The sequence below is a fragment of the Ahaetulla prasina genome, chromosome 6 (genome assembly GCF_028640845.1).
Source record: "Ahaetulla prasina isolate Xishuangbanna chromosome 6, ASM2864084v1, whole genome shotgun sequence".
NCBI classification, from domain to species: Eukaryota; Metazoa; Chordata; class Lepidosauria; order Squamata; family Colubridae; genus Ahaetulla; species Ahaetulla prasina.
The window spans coordinates 67,509,544-67,529,306 of record NC_080544.1 but is presented as its reverse complement, the minus strand read 5'-3'; the positions used below and the strand labels follow the sequence as shown (position 1 = coordinate 67,529,306).

Below are 19,763 nucleotides of genomic sequence, written 5' to 3'. Positions count from 1 at the left end.
TTTTTGAACAAGAGAGAGGGAGAAAGAGGGAGGGGAGGAGGGAGGGAGGGAGGAAGAGAGAGAGAATGACAAACAAAAAGAAAAAAACAAAACAAACCCAATCAGTGAACGTTTCTGACTAAGGATACACCTGAAAATGAATCTTCCCAGACTGGCTGATTCACTTATACAGACCATGATTTAATACAACAAGCTATAATAAAAGAATATGATAAGAATTCACTCTGATGAAAAATATACAAGGTATCTTAGTGTTCATGAAATTTCATATTCCTAATTATTGCAGTTTGCTTCCTACTTCCTTCTATTTCTCCAGTAATTTTTGAGGACAAATATATAAGATCTTCCTGATATGATGGTTAAAAATTATTATTTTTTCTTGACTTGAAATAAAAGCAAAAGTAGAGTGAATTTAATTGAAAATGACGAAAACACTGTTATGCAAGCGAAATACAGTATTCGTTAGAGCAGCATTGCCATCTAGTGGTCAGAAAAGTAACAACCACCTCTCCTGAGCAAGTTGTTTACACTTGAGGTGGTCAAGCCCTTTATGACCTCAAACCTATATTAAGATCATACACAGAAAAAGACATACAGACACACAGAGATACAGACACAGATATACACAAGCACATACAGACACAGTACATAACACACACACACACACACACACACACACATTATACATGGAGTCAGCTAAACTACAAGGAAAATCGGATTAGATGTTTCTTAATATATTTCTTGGCAGAGCATGTTATGAGTGAAACTAAGGTAATGCTGATAATTATATGTATATTTGTTTCATAGTAATTTTATAAATAAAAATATAGCCACTCTTGGCACATTATAGTTCACTAATATTTGTTTGGCAGTTCCCTTCTTATCCTCAGAGGTTTGGTAAAATTAAAATCAAAATTAGTTTTGAATATAAAATGAGTAATTAATCTTACTGGAGTTTAAAAATGGATTCTTGTACAATATATTGAGTATCGTTCAAAAGAAATACTCCATGATTAAAGAAGATACCAATTGAGATACAGGTGGAAGGGGTGACCAGGAGAAGACACAATAATTCAATGATGCAGCTCCAAAGTAATGGTAAAAGTAGAAAAGAAATGCTATCTTTATCATGTCTCCAGAGCTCTATAATGTTTACTTTGTCTGGTTATAATGCTATAGAATCGGTACACAGGTCTGTCAAACCATCCGCTATTTTATTACATTGAAATACCAAACATTTCGTCTGTGGTTTCAGGATGTAAAATAACTTCTGAATCATTAAATCTTTTACTCTGTCACCAAATATTGTAGTTTTACAAATGCCATATGACTTGACCTGCTGGATGCTAAAGTATAAACTACTAAGTTTTACAATAGAAAATGAATACTAGTGTTAAATAGTTTTGAACATTCTCTCCTAGGATGGTTGCCAGGGGTATCTGGACAGTATGATTTTAAAAATATCAAGATTGCTGTTGCAATAGTGTGATTAAAGCTCTACACTTTTTAAATGTGTTTTGTACATTACAACACCTTGATGCTTCACATACCCTGCAGGCAGGGGTGGTATTGACCTATCTTAACTACTGGTTCACAAATGTGAGCAACCACCTCCGCGCATGCCACCTCCACACATGCACAGGACCTTCTGTGCATGCGCAGAGCATAAAAAAAGGATGTGATGACATCCGGGCAGGTGGGCGGAGCCTGCTACAGCCCCAGTACTGGTTCACCCAAATAGGGTAGAACCGGCAGAATCCCACCACTGCCTGCAGGCAACCCTGATATGTGTTATTCGACCATATCTGTTAAACCAGATTGGTTCACTGTATGATGGAAAGGGAAGACCTGGAGAACTTTCCCCATGTCCTCAAGGCTTGGATAACCTTGAGAAAAAAATACCCTGCTAAACCTGGATGCCATGTATCCAAGTAATACCAGTAGCAACAAATAAACTTCTTCAGGGAACAGTAACTGTACCACATTCTCAAAACCTTTAATACAATACATAGAGTTAGGGTTAGGATAGATAGGAACCTAAAGGCTTCGTCCTGGATTGTTGATTCTGAAAAGGAAAAACTCTGCCTTTGTACCCCATTCAAGCAAACACCCGTAAAATTGCTTTATATCATGCTTGAATGACAGGGAAGATGAGCATTCCTGAATGGTTTCTAGACTTCACCATGCCTCCACTAAACAGGCATTTTTATATATTTATTTATCAGTTTTGTTTGCTGCCCATTTTGTTTAGAAGCAACTCATTAAAAGCCAGGAAACATTAAAATTAAAAGATTAAAAGATCTCGACAGACTTGAACATTGGGCGCTATCTAACAAAATGAAATTCAACAGTGAAAAAAGTAAGGTTCTACATTTAGGCAAAAAAACCAAAATCCACAGGTACCGTATATGTGGTACCTTGCTCAATAGTAGTACCTGTGAGAGGGATCTTGGAGTCCTAGTGGATAACCATTTAGATATGAGCCAGCAGTGTGCAGCAGTTGCTAAAAAAGCCAATACAGTTCTGGGCTACATAAACAGAGGGATAGAATCAAGATCACGTGAAGTGTTAGTGCCACTTTATAATGCCTTGGTAAGGCCACACTTGGAATATTGCATTCAGTTTTGGTCACCACGATGTAAAAAAGATGCTGAGACTCTAGAAAGAGTGCAGAGAAGAGCAACAAAAATGATTAGGGGACTGGAGGCTAAAACCGGTGGTGGGATTCAGGCAGTTCGCACCTATTTGGGAGAACCGGTTGTTAATTTCCTAAGCAGTTCAGAGACTGGTTGTTGGAAGAAAACTTATTTTGGTTTTTTTCTACTTTACAGGGCTAATCCTGTAAGGAAGGCAACATTCTGGTGGTATTTCTACCCTACTTTTTATTGCCCTGCTTCTTACAGAAACAGCCTCTCTAGTTAACTCTTATTACATTGTAACAGCTAAGGCGAAGTGCCCACCAGCATGTGTAACATTGAGTTGGCCACACCCACACAGTCACATGACCACCGATCCATGCCTACTGAGCTGATCATTCGGGCAGAGAACCGGTTGTTAAATTATTTGAATCCCACCACTGGCTAAAACATATGAAGAATGGTTGCAGGAACTCAGTATGTCTAGTTTAATAAAAAGAAGGACCAGGGGAGACGTGATAGCAGTGTTCCAATATCTCAGGGGTTGCCACAAAGAAGAGGGAGTCGGGCTGTTCTCCAAAGCACCTGAGGGTAGAACAAGAAGCAATGGGTGGAAACTGATCAAGGAAAGAAGCAATTTAGAACTAAGGAGAAATTTCCTGACAGTTAGAACAATTAATAAGTGGAACGACTTGCCTGCAGAAGTTGTGAATGCTCCAACACTGGAAATTTTTAAGAAAATGTTTGGATAACCATCTGCCTGAGATGGTGTAGGGTTTCCTGCCTGGGCAGGGGGTTGGACTAGAAGGCCTCCAACGTCCCTTCCAACTCTGTTGTTATATATTATATAAAATGATTTTAAAAATAACAACAGTAATAATATAATGCTAGCTATTCACAAAAATTTTGACACAGAAATGAGAAGTGTGACTTAAAACTGTGTTGCCATTGTTAAAATAGAATTTACAGGCAAATGCAAACAACAGTATCCATAAGGGGGGAGTTGTGGGAGGGGGGACAAAAAAGCTCAGATGGTGAATATAGCATTGCAATACAAGCTCCATCTCTTTTGGACATGTGTCATCTCCAAATCTACCATCGTGTATTTTGTCCCACCTCCAAATACCAGAAAGTATAAATAAATAGTTGGATTCTTAAACATTGAAAATGAGCAGATAGATAAATTTGTTGTATAAATGGATGGGTAAAGTAAAGACTTTAGGCAATGGTGGGATTCAATCAGCTCACACCACTTTAGTCTAACCAGTTGTTAAATTGCTGGCCCTGCCCCTCCCTGCCTCTCCCCACCCCTTCCAGAAGTCCCCAGCGCCCCGTTTTTGCTCCCAGGAGGCTGCAGGGAGACCTACTAGGTCCAAAATGGGCCCAGGGGGGAGTGTGCCCATTTTTGCTCCCAGGGGGTGCAGGAGGCTGAGTGCTGCCTGTCACACTCCTGTCCACGCCCACCATGACCATGCCCACCAGCTGGTTATTAGGGCAGACAACCAGTTGTTAAATTATTTGAATCCCACCACTGACTTTAGGCCATGTTTTGGTAAGATTTCATCAGACACAATTATATCATTAAAGAATTCTAAAACTAGTTATTCTGAAATAAGTACCAGAGTAGGATTATCAGTCTCCCTAAATCTGGTACCCATTATTAGTAGTGCTGGAAGTAAAAATGATAACTCTCAAAATTCCCAACCGTACCTTCCCATATACTCAGCTATACCTGGGATAGCTCAAAACTGCATAAAGCAAGCCATTAAACAGTTGAAAAATATTTGCTCCTGAATATTTTTTTAAGGGAGGTAACTAAATATCTGTTATTATTGCCAGCAGATTTCAGAAACCTATGTAGCTGTCAATAAAGAAACCAAGAATGCAAAGTAAGTATCTTCAAACTAGGAATATAACAACAAAAATGCCCAGGTTTTAAAACATCAGAGGAAAAATGCATTAAATCTCATGGCACCTTCTTCTACCTAGGCTTAATATTCTGCTTACCTCTGCAGCTCATTGATATATCTGTTCTTTAAAAGACTATTTTATGTCTAATCAAGGGCATCTTTCCATATGATGCCTCCAACAAATCTCTTACTTCTCCAAATATTGAGAAACCAAAGGAAAGGGGAAAAAAGTATTGTTAGCTCTGGATTCATTTTTAGTCTCACACATTGGAGTGAGATAATACATAAAATGGACCCAAATTCTATGACTTCAATAACTGATATGTCTATCTATATATGTACCCCAACAAGGGACACTTGGATAGCAGCCAAAGGATCTTCCATCTTTCAGTCCAGGCATATGAATATATGTTTGAGAGAACAAATTACCTATCTCCTTAATGAAGGGAACAACATCAAAGCAAATATTTGGGATCTACAAGATACTATGAGGATCATGAAAGCTGAACTCAAAAGGTAAGTTGTAATAAAGATGACACTAAAGGAATGGCATATTCTTTCTTTTCTTTTCTTTTCTTTCTTTTTTCTTTCTTTCTTTCTTTCTTTCTTTCTTTCTTTCTTTTTTGAGAAATGTCGTTCAACTGAAACATGAAAAACTATCAATTTGAACCTTACTTTTGCTCAAATATTTTCTCCAAAAAGCTCATCAAATAGACATTTAAAACCCAGTTTAAATCAAAGCCACATTAATTAGTCAGTTCTGATCATTATGGTATTATTCTTGTTGCAGTTACTGTGGCTAATATTTCTAATTTGCACAACATCCAAAGTTCTTTGAATGGATTAATACATTATTTAAAACATGTTTTATTTATTGCGCTTTTGAGTCAATATTGACTTCTGATTTACAGTGATTTACACTGATATTTACAATGATTTATACTGACATTTACACTGAGAACATATGCACCAAAGACAAATTCCTTGTGTGTCCAATCACGCTTGGCCAATAAAAGAATTCTATTCTATTCTATTCTATTCTATTCTATCCTGGGGAGTGTCTCGATTGCTCATGTCTTGTCCTTGGCTACATGTGAAGTTTTCTCAACGGGATGGCCTCAACTTGGAGCTCCCACCTAGCAGATATACCAGTAACTGTTAATATTTTCAACAGCTTGATCAAGACAGTCATTTGCTAGAGCCTTTCTGGAATATATCCAACACATCTCTTCCTTCCCAATTTAGTTGGGGAGGAGTAGCCACTGAAACATTGCACTTCGTCTAATTAGCTTTTTTACAATGAACAAATGATTACAATTGTTGTTGCTATTATTATTCCATGGATTATGCCCAGGATAAAGCAAGCTGAGGAAGCCATCGCTTTCTTAGAAACAGACATGGAAGCAGTTAAGAAAAGACAGCAGGAGGAGAGTGAAACAGCATTTTTAGAGGAGGAATTTCTGCAAAAACTGGTAGGCAATAATAAAAATAAACACTCCTGATTAATTTTCCACACAAAACATGGCATCTTAAAAATAAGAACCATAAATCTTCTGGCTAAATCACCAGTAACTGGTGGCATGATTTGATTGTATTTAAAGCAATACCTGGCAGGCCTACAGTACATTTAGTCAAACAAATCAAAAAATCACTGATTTGTGAAAGGACGGCTTAAAATGAACCTCACCACTTTAAGGTCTCAAGAGACAAGATAAAATGGAGTGTTTCTGGGATTGGAAAGCAAGGAGGGTTAGGTCTAGTTGGATAGAAGGCATCAGGAATTTCCAGGAGTGTAGGCTATTTTAAATTTAAAAAAAAAAACAATCCGAGAAAGCATAATTTGCAAACAATTTGTTGACTGCCAAGAAAATGACATGCACATATTGTGAATAGCCTGGAGTCAGGTTTGATTTGCAAGGGTATTTACCTTTTCTTAGTTCAGGACATATTCACTTGACTCCCTCAATGATTATGGAACATCATTACTTGGATAGGTAGCCCAGATGCTCAGCACATACAATTCAGAAGGTGTGTGCTGACTTCTCCAAACAATCCTCTGAGCCTCTGTCCATTATCAATAGCTATTTGCCCTGTTGGGCAATGTCACAAAGCAGGATAAAGAAGGAATCTCAATGAAAAAGTTTTATTTTTTTGTAAATCCCCCAACAGGATTTCCCTTACCATTGAGCAAAGTGAGAGTTATCTCCTGTGACACTTGCTGGTGGTGGAATGGCAATTCCCTGAACTCTTCCTTCTGGGTCTTCCTCAGCTGGAACATTTCCATTCTGGTCTGCCCAAAGACCTCTGGATCAAGGTAGTCTACCCCAGGGGTTCCCAACCCCAGACTAGACAAGCAGCAGGAGAATGAGCATGTGCAGCTCCATTTGGGCAAGTGGCGGGCACTCAACATGTGCGTGAGAGTGCCACTAGTCTACCACATCATGCCAAATAAGGATTTTCTGCTTTGCCACGGGCAGCAAAATCATTCATTTGGGTAGCTCTGCTACTCATGTCATCATATTATTTCCACACCAGAGTAGTATTCCCAAATGTAGCTCTAGATCCCATGGCTGGAACAATACAAGAGGATTGGGCACCTCCACAAATGAATTTCTTTATGAACCAAAAAGTCATAATGAATCATATAGCAAAACATCTCTTTGAGCTAAGAAAAAATTCCTTTAACTGTAGTTTTATTAAACAAATTATGGCTCAGTTTTTGGAGCATGAATCTATATCTGTTTACCAGCCTTTAGAACTAATGCAATTTTAAGGCAGAGATTTCACCTTTTCTTCTTTCTTAGGAGAAAGACAATGAAAATTTGCATATGAGAATCTTCATGCTTTCTGAGAAGGTAAGTTAGATAGTTATTTTCTTGGATGCTTTTTCATCCTACAACATAGAAATATAAACATGACTCTTTGTTGGATGACACTACTACAACATTATGACAATATTATGGTATGGAAGAAAATAGCTGGCATAGGCTAAAGATGACCTTGTGACTATTACAGATCTTCTGAATACCTCATGACAGGCATTTCACAGAGAACATCATAATGCACATTTAAACAGGACAGAACGTTGACTGCATAATTGTGACCCATCACCATAACTTTTTGAATCCTTTTGCAGATACCCCAACCTCAGGGCATTCTGCTTTGCATGCTTTCCTTAAAAAACAGTCAAAATCTCCCCTTTTTATTTCATCCAGGCACCAAACCATCCAATCTTTAAAAATTGTACATAGATGGGATACATCAAATAAATATCATAATAAAAATAAAAATCAGTTTCAACTTCTTGTTTGAAAGACCATGCATGCTCATTTTGTGAGAAGGTTAATATTTCATTATTAAATAGTATTCTTCTGTTGAACAGCTAGGAAATTCTTCCGATGTCTAATAAAAAACCTCCTTCCTTGTAATTTAACCCTGTTGTCTCTTATCTTGTGCTCTGGAATGACAGGAACAAGTCTAGCTGATCAGCTACATGGCAATCCTTTTGATACTTGAAACAAGTATTATGTCCATCTGCTCATCCCCAGGCTAAACATCCTAATGCCTAACCATTCTTCAGAGGTTTTTGCTTATCAGCTTGTTTTTTTTAATAACCTTCCTAAAATAAGGTGAACAGAACAAGAAACAATAATTCTGTAGGTGCCCTGCTCAGTGCAGAATAAACCTAGAAACAAATTTAAAGACACCCTCCTTCTGTTGATTGCAGCCTAGCATCCATTTCTTCTCTGAGGGTGCAGTGTCAGTTCATATTCAGCTAGGCATTCTGATCTTTTTTGCATGTACTATTGCCTAGTATGATCTCTTCATGCTATATTCATGCCTTTGCTTTTTTTTCATTACCCAAAGGAAGAGCTTTGCATTTGTCTCTGTTGAAATTTTGTTATTATTATTCCAATTTGTGAAATGTTCTTGGATCTTGATGCTATCCTCTAATGCAGGGCTGTCAAACTCACGGCCATGGGTTGGATGCGTTACACGCTGGCCATGCCCATGTCTGGTTGAGCGAAGGGGGAAAAAGTAATCACATGACTACATCATATGATGACACCGTGATGACGCGAGTTTGATACCCCTGCTCTAAAGTATTTGCTATGTTCCTTACTTTGTGTTATCAGAAAATTTATTAATCTAATTCTATAGCTCTTTCCTGAAGTCATTTATAGATATGTTGAGCAGTACAGGGTATAAAACTGCTGTGGAGTATGCTACTTGACACTTTTGTCCATTGTGTTCCCATGACCAATTAAACTGGTCACGCTATCAAAAATGGAAAACAGTTTGGATTAGCATAATCAGAAGAAAAAGAGAAAAAACGGACAACTAGGAGCAAGGTGAAAGCACTTATTCACAAGTTAAGCAATGGGTGCATCATTGGAAGAGCTGAAGAACCAGTTTAGGGTCAGATAATCTGGAGAAGGTCTAGAATGTGTTCACTAAGAATCAACACCAAGTTAATGCCATGTAATCAAACCAGTTAATAATATGCCTACTGTAATTATACTTGGTAGTTTTAATCTCTGGAAGATCTATCATTCTATTCTTTTATTTTTATTGGTTTAACTTAATGTAATTTAAATGGCATTCTCGAAAATCTAATTACTAGGCACCTGCTAACTAAACTGATATTCCAAGGGATAAAGCAGAAATGAATTTTGTTGGGGTTCTTTTGGTGTCATTTTTTATTATTTACTATAGTTCTCCTATTGTTATTAATAATAAATTTTAACTTAATTTTATGCATTCCTGGCCTAATTTTAAAAGGTTTTTTGCCAATAGATAACTTGTTCAGGCATCTTGCAAAAATAATCTTTTGCTAGCAAGGTTCTTGGGAAGGGATGAGGTGGGAGGTAAAACAGGGGACAGAAAAACTAGGAGTATTCTATATGCTATATTACATGTTAACTGTATCAGGGCCCAGTACTGCTTATGCCTGCTCAATTTATGTTCTCAATATGTCAGGTTAATCACATAAATCAGGTTTTAACTTTGCCAATAGTGTTTTTGTTAACTGGTGCTTGTACAGGTAGTCCTTGACTTACGACCACAATTGTGCCCAAAATTTCTGTTGTTAAGTGAATTTTGCTTTATTTTATGACCTTATTTGCCACAGTTGCTAAGTGAATCACTGTAGTTGTTAAGTTAGTAACATGAATTTGGCTTCCCCATTGACTTTGCTTCTCAGAAGGTTGCAAAAGGTGATCATGTGGCCAGGGGCGGGTTTCAAACCCGTTGCTACCGGTTTGCTCGTGGGCGCACCCATGCACATAATCAACGCTTTTGCACAGAAGCGTCTGGGTGGGTGGGCGGAACCTCCCGCCACCACCGCTACCGGTTCGCCCAATCCGGAGGGAACCAGTAGCAACCCACCACTGCGTATGGCACTAGGAGACTGCAACTGTCATAAATACATGCCAGTTGCCAAGCATCCAAAGTTTGATCACCTGACCATGGCGATGCTGCAGCGGTTGTAAGTGTGAAAAATAGTTATAAGTCACTTTTTTCAGTGCTGCTGTAATTTCAAACAATCACTAAATGAACTGTTGTAAGTCAAGGATTACGTGTATATACTGGAACTGCTGTTTCTCAGTGGCAGTTCCTGCCTTTTGGAATAGTTTTCTGATTGAAATCAGTCTGAAGTCCATCTTGAATTCATTATACATACATATATATATATATATATATATATATATATATATATATATATATATATATATATTTGTTTTCTGAGGTTTTCACGGGTGTTTGTATGTAGGTCTTTGGTTATTCGGGTTTTCTCCCACATAAAATTGGAAGTAGCTTCATGCTTATATTTCTGAGGTTTTCACGGGTGTTTGTATATAGGTCTTTGGTTGTTCGGGTTTTCTCCCGTGTAAAATTGGAAGTGTCTTGGCAACGTTTCGACGAAGTCTCATTCGTCATCTTCAGGCTTCAGCTTCGTGCTTCTGGGAGCAATGTGTGATCGCAGCTGTTTCTTCCTTTTAACTGCTAGTGGGGGTTTGAACTGATTGGGTGGGAGCTTGGCTGTGCTCTGATTGGATGGGGGGTTTTCTGTGCTCTGATTGGCTGGGGGTGTGTCCTGTGTTGGTGGGGGCTTGGTTGTGCTCAGTCTAGTCTGTGCTGCAGGGGGATTTGAGCTGGTGAGCTGCATAGCTGTTGTTTGGCTTTGTGGTCGTGCTACATCTTCATAGTGGGTGTCAGTCTGCTGCATGAATGGATTGGAGGGGTTTGAAATGGCTAATGTTGCAGCTGCGGTCTGGCTTCTGGTCCTTGGTCGTGCTTCATGATCAGTGTGGGTTTGGGTCTGCTTTCTGGGTGGATGTGCGGTGGTGACATCCTGTGTGGACCTTGTGAGTGTGGGTCTGGTGTCATTCCTCGTGTTAGGGACTCGTTTGTCAATAAGGGCGGGTTTCCAAATGGCTGGTAGGCGGGAGGTATCATCTCGTTTGTTCATGCTATGTGGGCGTTTTTCTATCTCAATGGCTTCTCTGATTATTCTGTTGTTAAAGTGTTCAGTTTTGGCGATAGTTCTGGTCTTTTTAAAGTCAATATCATGTCCTGTGACTTTAAAGTGTTGGACCAGGGAAGAAGTTGGTTCCTCTTTTTTGAATGAGTTCTTGTGTTCTTCAATGCGTGCACTTATTCTTCTGTTGGTTTGTCCAATGTATGTGGTGGGGCAGGCGGTGCATGGGATTTCATATACTCCTTGATTTTCTAACTCAATTTTGTCTTTGGGGTTTCTTAGGATGGTGGATATTTTTCTGTTTGTGCAGAATGCTGTCTTGATGTTGTGTTTGTGGAGGATCTTGCTGATTCTGTCTGTGGTGCCTTTTATATATGGGAGGAGGGCTGTGCCGTTTTCTTGTTCTCTGTCTTGGATTTTAGTGGGGGGTTCTTTTTGGATTAGCTTGGTAATCTTATTTGTTTGGAATCCATTGGATGTTAGTACGTTAGTGAGAGTGTCTAGTTCGGGTTTTAGGTGTTGTTCATCAGCTAAGCATTTTGTTCTGGAGATGAGTGTCTTGGCTACGGAGTTGATCTGTGCTGGGTGGTGGTGTGAGAGTGCGTGCAGGTAGTGGTTTGTGTGTGTTTTCTTCTGGTAGATGGTGTGTCCTAGGGAGCCATTGGGTTTTCTGTAGACTAAGACATCCAGGATATATATATAAATATAAATATATATATAAAATGCTGTTACCTTCCCACCAAAGTGGTCCCTATTTTTCTACTTGCATTTTTTACTTTCAAACTGCTAGGTTGGCAGAAGCTGGGACAAGTAACGGGACCTCTTCCCATTACATGGCACTAGAGATTCAAACTGCTGAACTGCTGACCTTTCAATCAACAAGCTCAGTGTCTTAGCCACTGAGCCACCACGTCATTCATTCATATATATATATATATGTTTTTTGAGGTTTTCGCGGGTGTTTGTATGTAGGTCTTTGGTTATTCGGGTTTTCTCCCAGGTAAAATTGGAAGTATCTTGGCGACGTTTTGACGGAGTCTCATTCGTCATCTTCAGGCTGGTGTTTACAGCTTCGTGCTTCTAGTAGCAATGTGTGATCGCAGCTGTGTCTTCCTTCTAACTGCTAGTGGGGGTTTGAACTGATTGGGAGCTTTCAAACCCCTCTAATCCATACATGCAGCAGACTGACACCCACCATGAAGATGTAGCACGACCATGAATGCAAAGCCAAACAACAATGCAGCTCACCAACTCAAATCCCCCTGCAACTCAGACTAACCTGAGCACAACCAAGCCCCCCACCCACCCAAACAGAACACACCCCCAGCCAATCAGAGCACAGCCAACCCCATCATCCAATTAGAGCACAGCCAAAGCCGCAACCAATCAGAACACACCTCCACCCAATCAGAACACAGCCAAGCTCCCAACCAATCAGTTCAAACCCTCACTAGCAGTTACAGTGGGGTAAAAAAGTATTTAGTCAGCCACCAGTTGTGCAAGTTCTCCCACTGAAAAAGATGAGAGGGGCCTGTAATTGTCATCATAGGTATACCTCAACTAGGAGAGACAACATGAGAAAACACATCCAGAAAATCACATTGTCTGATTTGTAACGAATTTATTTGCAAATTATGGTGGAAAATAAGTAAGGAAGAAACAGCTGCGATCACACATTGCTCCTAGAAGCACGAAGCTGTAAACACTAGCTTGAAGATGACGAATGAAACTTCGTCGAAACGTCACCAAGACACTTCCAATTTTACGCAGGAGAAAACCCGAATAACCAAAGATAGATAGATAGATAGATAGATAGATAGAGAGAGAGAGAGAGAGAGAGAGAGAGAGAGAAAGAGAGAGAGAGAGAGAGAGAGAGAGAATATTTGCTAATAAAGAAATAAATAAATATATATATATATATATATATATATATATATATATATGAGTTTGATTTTCATTTAATTCTTTCTTTTCTTTTTTAATGTGTTTTATATTTATTATTAATGTTATGTTTATTTAAGTTCTTACTGTGGATATTTATTATTACCTACTATGTATATTTTAACTGTACAAAATTGTCAAACATGAGAGGTACTATTGGAATATATGTTAAATGAAGGAAGGAATAAGTAAATACATAACAAGATGAATAGTCCAAAAGCTCTGGAGGACATCCTGGTTAGTAAGGCTGATCTGGAATAAGGCTGATCTAAACCAATTTTCCTGCCTGAAGTGAATTGGGAACTGTTATTGATTCATTAGTTTGTTCAGCCATATTGAAATAAATGTTTAAAAAATACACTATAATTATCTCCACTGTGCTCATCCTTCTTTATCATATGTCTGCCCTGACAGAGTGAAAACCATTACAGAAGGAAACATGAAACAGCTTTCACAGCTGAATATCTCACTTGTCACAGAAATGAATGTTATGCCTGAAGCACTAAATTTTGATAGATTGCAGCTTTTTTCCCCAGTTTAGTTTTGAAATTACTATTTAATTTCTATTGAAATAAACATTCACATTATTTAACACAGGCAGCATAAATACTATTTTACTGAGTCATTATAAAACTGATTTAACATTAAGCATCCAACCATTGGCATGGTAGGTCTCTGATTATAATCACTGCGGTTTGGTTTGGTTTGGTTTGGTTTGGTTTGGTTTGGTTTGGTTTGGTTTGGTTTGGTTTGGTTTGGTTTGGTTTGGTTTGGTTTGGTTTGGTTTGCTCCTAAGTAGACATACAAGGATTTCCTTGAAAGTGAAAGAGGCAATGTTTAAGAGAAGGTATTTTGCTGGTTCCAAGTCTCCTACCAGTGAAAGTTCTCCTCTCTGAAGCTACTATTAATTAGCTTCCTGGAAGGACAGAGAAACAAAAGGGAGCCCTGTTTATCGGTTGTATTCAGTCGCTAAGTCCTGTCTAATTCTTCACAACCCCATGGACCATAGCATGCCAGGCTCCTCTGTCCACTGTTTCTTGGAGGTTGTCCAAATTCATGTTCCTTGTATCAGTGATACTATCTAACCAACTGCTGTCCCTTTCTCCTGATGCCTTCAATCTTTCCCAGCTTCAGGGTCTTTTCCAGTGAGTCCTCTCTTCTCATTAGGGGGCCAAAGTATTTGAGTTTCAGCTTCAGTACTGTTTAACAGCAGAACAAAACAAAACTGGAAGCTTCAGGTTTAAGATTATCAGACCAGTCTACGAATTGGCCTTATGTATCAAGATGTAGTAGCAAGGAACAGTTGACTGATCAGTCCATAATAGTGAACTGAATATGAATTTTTGTATTGCTTTTGTGTTCAAAACTAGAGCTCAGCTTTGACAGCATCAAAGAATATCAATCAGCGGAACTACCTTCAGCTCTGCTGTTATGTCAATAAGCTACAGGTAAGTAAACGTAGAAGCAGAATAGAAATAAATACATTGTTAAGGGCTTGTCTGTGTGAAAAATGGGAAGTTTCATTATTATCATTATTATATGAAACTCTATGGAACTAGTTTCAGACTAAGAACCAAAGGGGCACGTGGTGGTTGAATATGCTGCAATATATTATTGGGTTATAATAAAGGATGTGGAAGGATTCTGGTTTATAATTAATTATACAGAGAGGAAACATCACCAGAAGTCCTACTATGTAATTTTTGTTTCAGAATTTAAATATGTAAACTATCTTATTCAGTATGAATTTTGAAGTACAGATTACCTACAAATATTAAATCAACCTCTTCCAACACATTTCAGTTAAATAATTACAATTGAACTGATTGGTTGTTATTATTGCAGTAAAAATATCCCTTGATCTAAGGCCAGGACAGCTGAACTGGAAAAATCCAATCTGAAAATTTTTGTACAAATTTCTTTGCTGCCATTCCGCGGTCATCTTGTTCCTGATTGATTGACCAATTGGCAAGATGTTGCAGTTCTACCTGTTCATAATATAGCACAAATAAGAAAAGACTTCTGGATCAAAAGATTAGCACCATAAAATTAGATTACTTCAAGCTGAGGATAATATTCTGCCTCATGTTTGACAAATACCCCATTTTCTATGCATTCCACCACATTTTGTCTCAGAGCAGCTAAAGAGAAAAGCTGAAAATCTTTGCTTTTTGTCCTCAACTCCTGATTTACTACTGCTTTTGAGATAACAAGCTGGGATATCCACTGAGATAATTATTATTATTTTTAATTAGAGGGAGCTTCAAGAATGCAAACTGATTTGTGCAGAGGAAGATGAGGTTTTCAGAAAGGTACACTTTATTATTATATGTGCCAAACTTTCAAAGAGTTAAGGGTGTTAGTTCAAAGAGTCTTATGATGACTCTAAAATGTATTATAGGATCAGTTTCTTTAGACTATACTATATCAGCTTCATGGAATATGATGCTGCAAATTGTGGTTGCTGTGAGAGGAAGAAAAAAGTCAGAGAAGTCAATTATAAAAAGACAATAACAATAAAGACAGTTTCATAAAGTTAAGCAATCCCAAGTCTGCTTCTCTCTGAAAACAGCAAATTAAATTCATAATCCCAGAGTATCCTGATCCCCAGAGTATCCTGATTAAATATAGATATAACTTTTCCCTAAAAGAGACATGGGATAATAGATATCAGCATGTAGCTTGATATGCATTTTCATAGAAATAGAGGATGGAGTAGAAGGCTTCCCCTGGCTCACATAAAACTTCCTACTTACTGTTGCATACTTTATTCTGGACAATGTCCAGCTGTTCATTAATTTACTCATGAGGAATAAAGTGGCAAAGTTCATCTGATTATTCTTGGTAGGTTGGCCAAATGAGAAGGAAGAATGTGATAAAATTCTCTCAGAATTTGAGGCCTGCTTTGTTCCCCATGCCTTTCCCAAGGAAGAAGGTACAATAAAGACAATTTAAAGATGCCCTTCCTGCATCTGGCTGGTGTCTTATAAGGTGAATTTTGGGGCTTTAATGGTCTCTGCCCACTATCTAGATTTGTGTGACAAATCACACAGAAGTTTTCCTTTAACTTATCCAGGTCTGAGCCTTTGGGAATAGCCTTTTGGAATTCACTATGTATCATTTTTATTAACAATCTCTTCATTAACCTTTCGCAAAGCAAAGATATTTTTTTTTTACTTTGGCAAGAGGGGTAGCAGGATATTTGGCTGGTATTAACAAGGTTTTTAAGTGACCTTTCTAAATATTTCACTTCCATTCTTCCCTGATGATTTTCAGGTATTTCAAAGATAGTTCAAATAACTGATTTTGAGGGCAAGCATCTCTGAAGGTTTCAGCTACCTGCAATACTTTCCCATGTTGGCTGGATTCATACATTTTTTTTATTTTTTATTTTTTTTTGCATTTATATCCCGCCCTTCTCCGAAGACTCAGGGCGGCTTACACTATGTTAACAATAGTCTTCATCCTATTTGTATATTTATATACAAAATCAACTTTTATTGCCCCCAACAATCTGGGTCCTCATTTTACCTACCTTATAAAGGATGGAAGGCTGAGTCAACCTTGGGCCTGGTGGGACTAGAACCTGCAGTAATTGCAGGCTGCTGCTGTTAATAACAGACTGTCTTACCATTTTGTTACTCCATAGTTTATATGGCTATGATTCCCTGAATGAATCACAATTCTGGGTTCTAATAATAAAAAAGCATACATGATTTATAAAAAAACAATAATTGCACTCCCTCAACAGATTAAGCCTCAGACATATTGTATTTTTACTTCCACAACAATGTTGCTACTCAGTCACTGCATGTTTAATTAAGGCAAACATAAAGAACTCTAAAACTGAAAATGACCATTAATAACAACAAAAAGTTGGGGGGGGGATTGTATCTATTTGCTGCTGTTTATTGCCATCTGGAAGTTTGCAGCCTAGATATGGTACTTAATGACATTTAAATGTGCTTATGTAAATGCACTGAATAATAAAAACAAAACAGCCAAATAACATCTTAAGAGCATGTCAGAAATTACTTGAATTTGTTTTCCAGATGAAACACCAAATTCAGGAGCTAGAAGAATACGTACAAGAATACGAAGTAAAAATACAGGTATTTTTTTAAGGCACTGAAGTGTGGGTATCATATGCTGGCTGCAAAAATTCAGACGACTATTTTATGGCAACAAGTTAGCGTTGTCTTTGCTGTCCCCTGGTGACCCCTATTTATGCAGTGCTAAGTTGCTAGTGTATTGAAAGATAACTTGCCAATGGTATACAAACATAATATTTGTTTTTCTATAGCCAAACCAAAGGTTCTTGGCAAAAATGTTGATTCCTCCTCACAAAGAAGGCTATCATTCTAAACTGATTCAATAGTGCTTGTATCCCCACTTTTGAAAAACAGTCTTTCCTTTTCTAGAATAAAATAACAGGTGTTGTGACCCAGACTCAAGCAGGTAGGAGAGCTTTTCACCAGGTTCGCCTAGTTCGCCAGTTGCGCCCCTTTCTAGACCGGGATGCCTTATGCACGGTCACTCATGCTCTCGTGACATCTCGTCTGGACTACTGCAATGCTCTCTACATGGGGCTCCCCTTGAGGAGCACCCGGAGACTCCAGGTAGTTCAGAATGCGGCTGCGCGGGTGATAGAGGGAGCCCCTCGTGGCTCCCATGTAACACCTCTCCTGCGCAGACTGCACTGGCTGCCTGTGGTTTTCCGGGTGCGCTTCAAGGTTTTGGTAATGATCTTTAAAGCGCTCCATGGCATAGGGCCGGGTTACTTACGGGACCGTCTGCTGCCTCCGAATGCCTCCCACCGCCCGCGCCTCACAGGAGGGACTCTCAGGGTGCCGCCAGCCAGGCAGTGCCAACTGGCAGGGCCCTGGGGAAGGGCCTTTTCTGTGGGGGCTCCCACCCTCTGGAACGAGCTTCCCCCAGGACTTCGTCAACTTCCTGACCTTCGGACCTTCCACCGCGAGCTTAAGACACATCTATTTATTTGCGCAGGACTGGACTAGATTTTTAAATTTTAATTGTTTAAATTTTAGATTTGGTTTTAAATTGGGGTTTTATTATTTATATGTCTATTTTAAATATTTGGCCTATTTAATAAGTTTTTTAGATTAATGTTTTACTTTGTATATTTATGTTGTTTTATATGGCTGTACACCGCCCTGAGTCCCTAGGGAGATAGGGCGGTATAAAAATATGACTAAATAAATAAATAAATAAATAAATAAATAAATAAATAGCAACAAACGCAGTCCTTAATGAAAATAAACTTTATTCAAGCAGCTGGGAATTGACCCATTCCCAGCGTCATGAAACTCAAAAGAAAGCAAAGGCTTCTCACACAAAACAGTCTGTCATTATTTCCAACCTGGTCCACTTTAGATAATTTTTGTTGGAAGTAATTGATAAATATGGAAAGGTATCAGGATTTAAAATAAATCAGAAAAAAACAAAAGTGATAATTAAAAATATGTCTATACAACAGAAACAAAAACTAGAGGAAATGACAGGATTTGAGGTAGTAAAAAAGGTTAAATATTTAGGGGTCTATATTAGCTCATCGAACAAGAAACTTTATAAGAATAATTATGACTTGCTATGGCAAAAAGTTCAGAATGATATGAATGGCTGGAAGAAATTGCAGTTATCCCTATTGGGAAGGATTGCGGCTATTAAAATGAATGTGTTACCTAGATTTTTGTTTCTGTTCCAGATGATACCTATAATTAAAAAGGATAAAAATTTGGAAGATTGGCAGAGTGGGATTAATAAATTTATATGGCAGGGTAAAAGGCGAGGTTAAAATGAAAATAATACAGGATTCACGGGAAAGAGGTGGTTTAAGAATGCCTAATTTTAAACTATATTATGAAGCAGTAACCCTCTCAGTAATAAGTGACTGGTTTAACTTAACAGAGGAAAGAATTTTGAATATAGAAGGTTATGACTTGTTATATGGATGGCATGCATTTATTTTATGGAAAAAAGTGGATAGGGCTTTTAAGAATCATGTGTTGAGAAGTGCTCTTTATGGTCTGGAATAAATATTCCTATAAATTAGATTATAAGATTCCTATATGGCGAGCCCTAGACATGCAATAGAGAATATAAATATAGAACAGAAACAGGAAATGATTACATATAAAGAACTTTTGTATGCTGAAGGAGGTAGATTGCAATTAAAATCATTACAGGTATTAAATGAAGAAGGGAGGAATTATACTTGGTTTCAATATGGGCAAATAAGTGCTAGATGGAAAGAAGATCAAAAATTGGTATAATGCAAAGGAGGAAAATTTAATAAAGCAAATTAGAAATCAGACCCAGGAGCATATAAAGAGATTGTATAATGTGTTGCTTGAAATAGATTCGGAAAAGGATTTGGTAAAGGATTGTATGATAAAATGGGCACAGAATATTCAGGAACCAATAATGTTGGAAACATGGGAGAAAATTTGGGTTAGAAATGTTAAGTTTACACAAGCACAGAATTTAAGGGAAAATTTTATAAGATGTTTTATAGATGGCATTTAGATCCCAAAAAATTATCATGTATGTATCCTAATATCCAAGCGAAATGTTGGAGGTGTGATTGTGATGATGCTACATATTTTCATATTTGGTGGACTTGCAAGAAAATTAAGGTCTTTTGGATAAGAATTTGGTGGATTATTCAAAATGTACTGAAGAAGAAGATAAAGTTCCTGCCACAATTTTTCCTTTTGGGAATTATAATGGATTGTACAGGGATTGAGACTAAATTGATTTTGAACTTAATAACAG

At 38.0% G+C, this 19,763-nt stretch overlaps 1 protein-coding gene across 3 annotated transcripts in view; it reads left to right on the top strand.

The window, feature by feature from the left end:
* Positions 1 to 672: 672 nt before the first annotated feature.
* LOC131201033 (uncharacterized) overlaps positions 673 to 19,763 on the top strand; it is a 43,620-nt gene continuing 24,529 nt past the window's right edge. For all 3 annotated transcript variants that reach the window (XM_058188536.1, XM_058188538.1, XM_058188539.1), the window contains exons 1-8: positions 673 to 771; positions 4,476 to 4,525; positions 4,898 to 5,062; positions 5,901 to 6,018; positions 7,351 to 7,401; positions 14,339 to 14,416; positions 15,224 to 15,280; positions 17,021 to 17,080. In XM_058188536.1, the coding sequence (XP_058044519.1) occupies positions 757 to 771; positions 4,476 to 4,525; positions 4,898 to 5,062; positions 5,901 to 6,018; positions 7,351 to 7,401; positions 14,339 to 14,416; positions 15,224 to 15,280; positions 17,021 to 17,080 (594 nt within the window). In that variant the 5' untranslated portion in view covers positions 673 to 756. The remainder of the gene's footprint in view (positions 772 to 4,475; positions 4,526 to 4,897; positions 5,063 to 5,900; positions 6,019 to 7,350; positions 7,402 to 14,338; positions 14,417 to 15,223; positions 15,281 to 17,020; positions 17,081 to 19,763) is intronic.